The following is a 10,377-nucleotide window of genomic DNA, read 5'->3' as shown; positions in this document are numbered from 1 at the left end:
CAGCTGCCCTATCTCTATAAGTCGTCTGAATTTGATCCCTGGGATTAGAAAGTGCTGGTGCCTCAGAAAACCTGCGTTTACCACGTCCACCGGATGTAGATGATCCATATGAACCCAATGCCGATGCATCAGTCTTGAAGGGTGCGGAAGCATGACTCCGAGCTAAAGATGGCATTGTTTCTATGGAGTTTGCCGTTGCAGTAGAACTAACCGTAGTACCTTCACTAGCAGATACTGGAAAAGTTGTATCTGACTTTATAATCCCTTTTCCAGAACCTCTTATAACGCCCATTATTGTGCCTCCCAAGCTATTACTAACAGGTCTAGGCTTAACCTGTGAATCCACATCTACTGTCTCAGCAGAGATGGATTGAGTAGTCCCACGGCTAGCAGATGAGGCATAAATTGAGCTACCCATTGCTTCCTTAACTGAATCAGATTTCAATTTGCTTTTTGCAGTTAATGCTACAGATGCAGAGTACGAATTGCTTGGTTTATCATCTAGCAAACCAGATGACTCCTTGTCATCAAGAACAACACGAGCTGCCTGCCCCTCATGATTTCTTTGCTTCCACATTGCCAGAACATTGTTCATCTTTTTCTTATTAGCTAAGAGGTTACTTTTTGATGCCAACTTAATCTCTTTCAACTTCTCCTTTTCCTTTTTCTCTGCAGCTAATGCTGCTGTTGCAGCAGCATGAACCGCATCAGGCAATGATGCTTTTTCATTTGATTTTACCGTGGTTGCAGCTGCAGATATCACTACTTTTTTGCTTGCAGTTCCATCCGATCCTTTTGAAGTTTCATTTGCCATGTCTCCAGCTGCCTTATTGTTGCTCTGCTCGTTGCAAGGGACATACTGCTGAGTTTGATGATCATAAGAATACCAAACACCATTGTTCCCATCATAGTAAAGACCTGCATGAAACAATTACAAGTAGAGTTCAGCAAGACAATGAGGCACTACTACAGTAGGATTTGATGGAAAAAAACCATGCTCAAAGAGGTTTAAACAAAAAAAAAAAGTTGCCAGCTACTACTATAACAACTATATATAGCTATATAAACATAAAAAATAGTATTCTATATAAAGGCACATATTATACATATATTAATTTCTTTATTTTTCAAATAAAAAAAATTTTAGTAGGAATCCATAGAAGTTTCTGACAATAAAACCTTCCTAAATGAATAATTGCTGTACCAAAAAATTGATATATCAAACAAACTAACCAGTATTTCCATCATAATAAAACCCTGAGGCAGCATCATAATAATAGCCAGATTTCTCATCCCATACAAACCCAGATTGTGGAGCAGAACCACCTCTCTGAACTTCTGCCTTGCTATTTTGCTCAAACCCAGTTGTAGATTGTTTTTGATCTGGATTGTATTCCTTTGGCGTCCAACCAACAGCATCATACTGAACAAAATAAATAAAAGAAGCCAAATAGATATAGCAGCAATTATAGTAGTCTATGGTTGACATTACAATTGAGTAGTACCTTGACAACCAATGAAAAGAAAAAAATAATATGCAAATTGATGCAATAATTGAGTCTAAATAATTACTATTTTGGCTCACCAATATGTAGCTAAAGATGTTAACCCATGAAGCAGTGAGTGATTGACACAAATAGAAAAGGTAAATTAAATCAATATTAATGAAAATTTTACTCAGTACACATGTGCAGAAGTTGTATTTCTTAAAGTTTGTATACCATAAAGTATGTGAGGAAGCATTACAAAATCAACTCATAAAGTATAACACTGAGACCACTTTATAGGGACTTTTAATATATGTAAAAGCCAAAGAGTGATTTTATGAAACAGGGAGACAATCAGCAAATCTTCTATCATTCTATGTACCAAAAGAATTAGACAAGACAAACAGCTAGATCAAATCATAAAGTATGACACTGAGACCACTTTATAGGGACTTTTAATATATGTAAAAGCAAAAGAGTGATTTTATGAAACAGGGAGACAATCAGCAAATCTTCTATCATTCTATGTACCAAAAGACTTAGACAAGACAAACAGCTAGATGAATATACAGTTCAATTTGATTTAAAGAAAATTTGAGTTCTATTAAGAAGGGATAATTTCTTTAGTGTGTGATTTGAGATGTTGTCATGCATCTCAACAGGTAAATTTCCGGTGTGCTTTCTATTAAATCTGCTAATATGAAGGCCATAATAAAGGAGTAATCAAGATATATGGCAAGAACATCAAAACAATGAGAATTGGACACACTGGAAACTTCCCATCATCCAGCAGATATTTTATTGGCCATACGAGAATCATGAACTGCCATCTCAAAAAGAATAAACTGAGAAGCATACTCAGGCAAGGCAGTTCAAAGTCCATACAGAATTTGCCTCCATGGTTTAAATACTGGTCGGACTGGTAAATACTGACTGATATTTACTGGTCTGATGATGCATCAATAATGGATCATGCATCAATAATGGACCATGCAACTAAGTACCAATCGGTACAACCACTCATTAAAAAAAAATTTCATTCGGTGATCTTGACAAGTACATGTCAGTAAATCATATGGCATCCAAAGTCCATAGAGGTCCAACATGCTACCTTGGCTACATCCATTCATGCAAAGGTTTAGTGGTAAAAACAATTTCAACATACAATAACGGCATATTGGCTTCACACCCTAATCTAAACCAAGATGAGAACTACAGAGACATGCAAATCAAGAGCATGCTCTGGTAGTTTGAAAATATAGCCTTGACTTAAAATTGCACAATTGCACCTCTACAGTATCTCCAGAAAATAAATTCCTTGCACAAATGTCCCCATGGTTTGATGTTAAATGCATTACAGTTAAACAAAAGTCATGTTAGAAGGTCAGACGCTATAATACCTTAAATTAACCATGTCCCTACCATTTGACTTTCTTAAGGCATTTACTTCAAAAGGCATCATTAAGATTTTTAATGGGTTTTTTTATAATAAAATTTATATTCTCTGAAGTGGACTTCTGCAAAATCTTTAATTTGAGAGGGCATTCATAAAATTTCTTAAACCATTTGGATGTTTGGCAAAAGGTTGTAGTTCATGTCTAATTATAGTTATCCAAAGAAAAATCACTGTCAAAGAGCCCTCAGGAAATATCAGTGATAGTTCAGGCATTTCTACAAGAAATCTAAGTTTTTTAAGATATTGATACGAATTAAAAAAAATCCATTTTTAGGAGTATACATGCACAGAAATCCAACAGACTACAGAAAATTTTGCAAAGAATAATGTCAACTATGACAAGGCCATCATGACTGGCACAATTTGTTGCAGCTCAAAAGTGAGAATTTGATCATTTTCAAAACTGTGAAACCTACGCATTATTGAGTGCACAGTTCATGACCCACAAAGTGGAAAAGTGAACCAGACATGTATAAGACATTAAAAAATTAAATTATATAACAAATGCTGATGGCTAAGACCTGTTGAGCAAATGTTGCGGCCTCAATAGCAGCTGCTGCAAGACTGCTCGATTGTGGAGTCCCAGATCCAGGTCCATGAATACTTTTTGCATATGCTACACGTAGGACTTGGCCATTTTTTTCTAGGGTTGTTCCATTGGTTGCTTCAAGAGCTTTGGTTGCATCTTCCACCTGTAAACAATGATACAAGAAAAAACATCATACTCTGACATCATGGATAAGAAAAAAAGAAAAAGAGTGTACCGAGTGGAAATGCACAAAAGCAAATCCCCGAGAAACATGAGTAAATTTATCTCTGACAAGGCGAAGATCCTGCAGACAAAAACTGTAAGCTAACAGCTAAAAAAGCTTAACATTGGCTAACCACAAGAATATATTTGCTACCTTAATTGCAGCATGCTTAGCAAATTCATAACGAAGCATTTCTTCATCTGCATTTTCATCCAACCCTCGTACAACTAAGACATGAGTAGGACCTGAAAATGAATCTATGTCAGTTACCGAGTAAAAAAAAATTTAACAGAAAAGCAAACTTATACCTAAATCTGATCCCCTTTTCCCTAAGGGTGTTGGATTGGTGCTTGCTACATCAGCTGGAGGAGCATCCTCAGTCCGGGGCTCATTGCACTGGATGGTAAAAGCAACAAACAGGAACCACATAAATCATGATAAAAAAAGATATAAAATCTAGAAATTAACTAGAAGAAAATAGTGAAATAGTTTTTTTTTCTAAACTTCAAAATGCTTCATTGAGTATGAATACTGTAGGATGCACCAAATGCATGATGAAGATACAAAACTACCACAAAAATGTTGTTGACAATAAATCTAGAGAAGAGGACTACTATATCACAGGATGTGTAAAGTACAAGCCCCTTTTGATGTTCAGAGAGAATAGCACTAGAAGAATTACACCCAAGCAATTAAAGCTTGTAATCCTACAAAATATCTTTAAGTGAACAATTATCGGTTCCAGTGAAATTTCTTATTAAATTCCATGTTGAAAAAGCATAAATCATGTCTTGAAAGTCCAGAAAGAGTTCTCTGCTTCAACCCATTTCTTGTCACTTATATTACTTTATAAACAGATGCACCCACAGAGCATATTAATATAATCATCCCATGATCACGTTTGACCTCAAGAACCTTATGAGATGCAGCCAGACTGAAGAAAATGACAGTTTACTGGTCCACGCTTAGTGGAGGAAAATGATTGATTATTAAAGGGAGTGCCAACAACAGAGGAATTAATACGTGTGGCTACAAAAAAAAATGTTTCATTCAACTCTATAAAATGCATAGAGAAAATTGACTGAAAAATCTTAAAAATAACATGTAACCCACTTCACTTGAATTGTGTTGCTGATCTGTTTTTCAATATTGCAATTTGAAAAAAAAGATCAAAAGGTACTGGTAAAATGTGTTAAATTAGTTAGATAATTGATTAAATGGAAACATTAAAATGCCACTTCGCTGAATATGAAGAACCCAAAAGTCAATTCTATCAAGTGTTCAGGTCAGAATATTGACTTTCTGAAATAAGATTTCTTACTGAAAGAATGACTGCAATGTGCAAAAAACCAAAATAAAAATACACCTGGAAACAGGATGTCCGCCGTGCAAAATTTAAACAACCACACATGGTACAAATCCAGTCACATGGTGCAGTAATACTTCTACCGTGTCCATGGCTTGATTTAGCAAAGCTTTCTTGTCCTAATGAAGGTGCACCAGCCCCACCAGTTGGCTTACTACTGCAGCAGAGATGGACATCAGCAACAAAACAGAAGTTGCATAGATAAATAGATACCAAAAACCAATGTCAAAGGAGCATAGACTATAGAAGTTGCAACATTAGAATGAACTATAGTATTCACCAACAACAAGAAAGAAAAAGGAAAAAAGAAGGGAAAGGAGAGAGAATGAAAGAGTCATGATTTTGGAAAACACAATGATCGATTAAAATGAAAATTGCTAATTAAATGAATCCTCTGTAGACCATGGCCTTCAGGAACAAAGTGAATGCTTCAGATATGTTGGATTAAAGTTGCACCAAAATGTGACAACATAAAACAAGAAAGACAAAAAAGGGGAAGGAAAGGAGAGAGAATTAAGTCAAGAGACTACAAAAATATGATGCATCCACCCACCAATAGAAAAATTGCTACTTAGATTAATCTCCCGGAGACCATGGTCTTCATGAACAAAGTGTATGCTTCTTGTTTTTTCAAATTATTAACATGTTATTACACCAGATTACCATGAGAACAAGAACTTTGTAAGCCAGTGTCAAGTTCACACTTCCATGTGACAGACAATGTATCAGAGAGGGTCATTCCATTGCACAGTTCACAGATCTTGTTCCCTGTATGACTAGGTAAGTTTTGTATGACATAACATCAAAAAGTTCTCGTTCCTTGTAAAACTAAATTATAATAATAAGAAAACAATCAGATAAAAATCTAAAGTACACAACCCCAGGGTTAAGCAATGACTTTCAGAAAAAAATTGTTGAACTTTTTTCTCCACATTTAATAAATCAACTGTCCAAATAAACTAACTCTCTGAAACGCAGTTACCTGTACTCAAAGAAGAGCTTCCTTCCATCAATTACAAGACCATTGTCTCCAATGCCGTCCATCATCCTCCGAGCAGCATCCTGCATAAGAAGCATCGGCTTTTGGTGCAAACACATTAAACAAGAGGTGACACATGAAAATAAATTCTATGAAAGGTACCACATCAGGAAAGTCAATAAAAGCAAATCCCCGCGAAACTCCAGAATTTCTCTCTTTAATAACCCGTATATGACGAAGCGGCCCCCACTCAGCCTGGAAGAGACTAGAGCTATTAAACCAAAAGCTAATAACAACAAAGAAAACCATTTATGACCAAGATACTCGTACAAGAAATTGATACAAATCATCTTCAGTTGTCTTCTGTGATAGACCCTTCACAACTATTGTGGCTGATGGCGCCTACAGCAAAAAGAGAAAAGAAAGCTTTATCAATTATATTAAACACAAAAAAACAGTGTTATGTATCCACTGGAGCATACCACAGAAGAGTCATTATGTCTCTTCTCATCACGATCATAATCCCGCCGTCTTTCATTCCTCTCATATCGGCCATCCTCATAGCTGTCCTCTCTGTGACTTCGGCTACGAGTTCTACCTCGAGGAGATCTTGATCTAGACCGATCATCACGCCCATGTGAACGAGAGCGTTCTCGACGTCTATATGGACTTTGATCTCTTTCGCGACTCAAACCTCTCTTTTCATGTTCACGATCACGTGATTCACGTCGTCGCCGACCACCATCCCTCTTTCCTCTCTCATGGTCAGAATCATAGCTATACCAGTCATAATCATAGTCTCTATCACGACTATTTTCTCTGCTTTCATGAGATAAATGGCGTCGAACTTCATAGTCACTGCTCATTCCCTCGTGATCCCTACCCCCAAACCTGGCATGCCTATCATATCCATAATCATGGTAACTATCTGTGTCATGGTACCTCTCAATGTTGCGGTAGTTGTCACGAAAGTTATCTTCATGATACTTCACATGTTCACCAAAGTTATCTATTTCATGATACGGCTCAACATTTCTTCTTGAATCCCTGACGAGTGCATATTCTTCATCGAAACTTCTTCTAGGCTGAGGCCAGACACCAGGAACATGTGTTGGTGGATAGATATCCCTCTCAAGTATGTCATGATGAAAAGAGGTCCTTGCATAACCAGAATCCCTGGAAAATCCTTCAGGTAACAGCCTCCTACCACCATATGATCCACCAGCCCTGCAATAGTAAATTAAGCAGTGGGGAAACACAGGGTAATGTAACAAACATAATATACCAGAAAGGCAAAGTTAGTACAACACCCAAGTATCATCACCAAAACTATAATGTCAAGTGTTAACAAATGGTAAAATCTCACATTTAGGGAAAGTAATCAATTTTTCTAAGAAACATAGATAGGATCATAGGAACATAATTAAGTTTAGAAGATGCTACAAAATCCCAAAGGGTTTAAACAATTAATAATTTACCCACCTGAAATCTTGCTCATGGAGTGCACCATACCCCTCCAAGGCCTGTAGATTCAACAGAATAAGCAAATTAGCATCAAAAATTTATGGAAGGGGTAGGGAAATCCATTCCATTAAAAACTGGTCCATGGCTTTCTTCAACAGTTCTGTTAGAATGAGATTCCAGTGAACATGGAGGACACGACATAAGTCATATAATCTGCTATATCATCCCGGTTATAGGTAACAAAAGAGAAAGCTGCAATTACGCTGTTTGTGTCCCATCCTTGTTGACGACCATAACGCCCAGGGTCCATTTGCAGGCTGCACTAGTATTTTCCTGCAAGGCTCTCTTGATGATCTTTCACAGATTTTGACTTTCGAGTGCAGGTTGTTCAGATATCTATCCTGTAATTGATGCACAAGCAGACAGTTATGCCAGTATCAACAAGTATTAACCCACATGGCCATCCTTTTGCCTTAAATCCTCAAACCAACAGTCCAAAAAATACCCCATCCTCAGACTCTCAAATGACAATTATGCAGTCCTTCAAGTTTCAAAGAAAACAAATACAGACATAATCATCAGTCATAATCATTTCAAATAAGGATAGATGCGCTCATAAGAATCAGCAGATTTAATGATTTGAGCCAAATGAAATACCATCTCTATGTCCAAAAACATAGTGATGTTTCTAGGAAAACTACAGAAGTGGATCCTGGTGGATTGCTATGAATCCAAGTACATTACAAGACCAGTTTAAAGCAAAGAAACTCGTTTTCATTCTCCATTGCAATTATGATATAATTCCCTAGAAAAATTAGGCCATTTAAGAACTCAAAAAGAATCCAGTTCAGATTTTTCTTATATTTACATTGGATTAAACAAATCCTACGTACAAATATCAATTGCAAACAATGTACCATGACATTCTTTAAACAATGTCTTTTTATTGTAATCCAAGACTTTGCTATCTTAAATCTTCACCTAGCGAACAAGGTCCAGGCAACATGTGGGTTGGACAACATTTCCAAACATAAAACTAAAATGAAAAGTCAATCCAATTTTCGGACAGCATGGCATGTCCATAATTGAACATGACTTTATTTTAACGACCTGAAACTTACTAATCCAGATTTTCACAGAAGACCTATAACTGTCTTCAATCAACCCATACACATCCTGATTTGACCTGAACTTTTAGCAGACAAACACAATGCATGTTGATACTTTCAGATAAATTAAATGATAAACAGCACATCAGGAAACATACAAATACTTGTGAGGCATGAAGGGATGGGGAAGTCTTTTGGATATAATGTTCGCAAACCAGAGAGCAATATTCTAAGCACATTTAACTCCTACTTCCAATGGGTGATTAGCACTAACAACATCATTAACAGATGGAACCAATATGTTTAAAGCTCAAATGTTGAAACAAAAAATGATTGTTTGCATGCATGCAAAGACAATACCAACACTTATTGTCATACAATCATACACTTATTGCCAAACGCATATTTATTTTCTTTTACCTATCCGCACATTAATAAGAGTTCTCCTTATAAAGATTAAGATAACTTGATGGCAATCGATTCTGAAGCATTGCTGGCACTAGATGTTGCACACGACACAGGAAGACGTGCAATCCTAAGCTGCATCAGCCAATCCTGATCAACCCAAAGGATGGCGTGGTCTTCACGCCCGTGCCAATATCACCCAAGACCACTCGCTTCATAATAGTTATTAAGATAAAAAGAACTAGCAGTCAAGACGCTACAGGGTAAAGTGTTCAAACAACAAGAGAACGCTCTAAACCCTTTCAAAAACAGAACCATCAGATTCAATCTTCTGATTGAGCAACAGTCCCATATGACGAGAAAACCTCGGATAACCGATCGAAATCAGTGACTTGGGTCAGAAACCCACAACCAAAACAAAAATCAAACCAAACCAGACCTTGATTCTTTCCTCCTCCTTCTCCAGGCCAAGGATCGCAGGAATCAGATGAAACCGCCAAACCCTCGATGATTTTTAGGGCTTACGATCGGGATCGGTCAGAGGAGAAACCCCCGACGACTAGAGGGCCGCTAACGCACCACCAGGTCGTACGATCTACGGGACCAGAACCACCGCGGCGTGGCGTCGCGGGAAAAAAGACCGGCGGCGGTGGAGCGGAGATGGGAGATCGGGCTGCGGTGAGAAGGGCGAAAAGAAAGGCTTATGCTTCCGCCTCTCGACCTATCCTCTATTATAACCAACTAGGAGTGGCATGGGTCGGATGCGTATAGTATCCGAATCCGGCAATTATTTGATCCGATAAAATCCATAATTGAATTTTATGATCGGGTCGGAAAGGATTTCGGTTTTACAATCGTTATCGGGTATGGATCAAAATTATCATGGAATCCACGTCAACATTTCGGGTTGTCGGGCTCCATTGATTCCCTCGTTAGCCCAAATAGCGAATGAACACAGCTTAACATGCTTGAAGGTTTTAGACTTCATGTAAGTTATCATATCTAAAATTTAGGATCAGATTTAGTTTAGGATTCAAATCATAACTTCCACATTTTCCCTTAATTAAGAAAAATCTTTACTATTAATTTTTTTATCAGATGATCCCCCTTTAATTGATTTATACGTAAGGAGATACTTTATGAAAATACTTTGTGTCAATGATCATTGACACATTGCAAACGCAAATACCTACTCTGGGAATCTTCCACAACTTCCAATGTAATGTCGCCACCACCATTCCACCCTCTACCCATTGTCCCCAACCGTCGACACACCGCCACCACCATTCCTCTCCTGCTTTGCCCCATCCCGCCATCCGTCCTTCCTCATCACCTCCTTCCTTCGCCCCTACTCTTTTC

At 37.6% G+C, this 10,377-nt stretch overlaps 1 protein-coding gene across 10 annotated transcripts in view; it reads right to left on the bottom strand.

Annotated features, from left to right (window-relative positions):
* Nucleotides 1-9,723, bottom strand: part of LOC135583748 (SUPPRESSOR OF ABI3-5-like) — an 11,283-nt gene extending 1,560 nt beyond the window's left edge. For 4 of the 10 annotated variants that reach the window (XR_010481577.1, XR_010481578.1, XM_065092361.1 and 1 more), the window contains exons 1-14: nucleotides 9,458-9,597; nucleotides 7,767-7,905; nucleotides 7,523-7,563; nucleotides 6,523-7,267; nucleotides 6,371-6,442; nucleotides 6,203-6,295; nucleotides 6,044-6,123; nucleotides 5,062-5,218; nucleotides 4,004-4,091; nucleotides 3,849-3,940; nucleotides 3,708-3,776; nucleotides 3,465-3,635; nucleotides 1,234-1,423; nucleotides 1-918 (exon numbers count right to left, since the gene is read on the bottom strand). The exon at nucleotides 1-918 is cut by the window's left edge and continues 72 nt beyond it. Coding sequence is in view for 8 of the 10 variants with exons in the window: in XM_065092361.1 (XP_064948433.1) it covers nucleotides 1-918; nucleotides 1,234-1,423; nucleotides 3,465-3,635; nucleotides 3,708-3,776; nucleotides 3,849-3,940; nucleotides 4,004-4,091; nucleotides 5,062-5,218; nucleotides 6,044-6,123; nucleotides 6,203-6,295; nucleotides 6,371-6,442; nucleotides 6,523-7,267; nucleotides 7,523-7,563; nucleotides 7,767-7,814 (2,764 nt within the window). In the remaining 2 variants the exon portion in view is untranslated. Of the gene's footprint in view, nucleotides 919-1,233; nucleotides 1,424-3,464; nucleotides 3,636-3,707; nucleotides 3,777-3,848; nucleotides 3,941-4,003; nucleotides 4,092-5,061; nucleotides 5,219-6,043; nucleotides 6,124-6,202; nucleotides 6,296-6,370; nucleotides 6,443-6,522; nucleotides 7,268-7,522; nucleotides 7,564-7,766; nucleotides 8,046-9,457 lie in introns of all 10 variants that reach the window. The other 6 variants (XM_065092363.1, XM_065092358.1, XM_065092365.1 and 3 more) reach the window with 3 other exon arrangements.
* Nucleotides 9,724-10,377: the final 654 nt, after the last annotated feature.

Source organism: Musa acuminata, chromosome BXJ2-1 (genome assembly GCF_036884655.1).
Source record: "Musa acuminata AAA Group cultivar baxijiao chromosome BXJ2-1, Cavendish_Baxijiao_AAA, whole genome shotgun sequence".
Taxonomy (NCBI): Eukaryota; Viridiplantae; Streptophyta; class Magnoliopsida; order Zingiberales; family Musaceae; genus Musa; species Musa acuminata.
The sequence above is the reverse complement of the archived record's forward strand: the minus strand, read 5'-3'. Positions and strand labels throughout refer to the sequence as shown.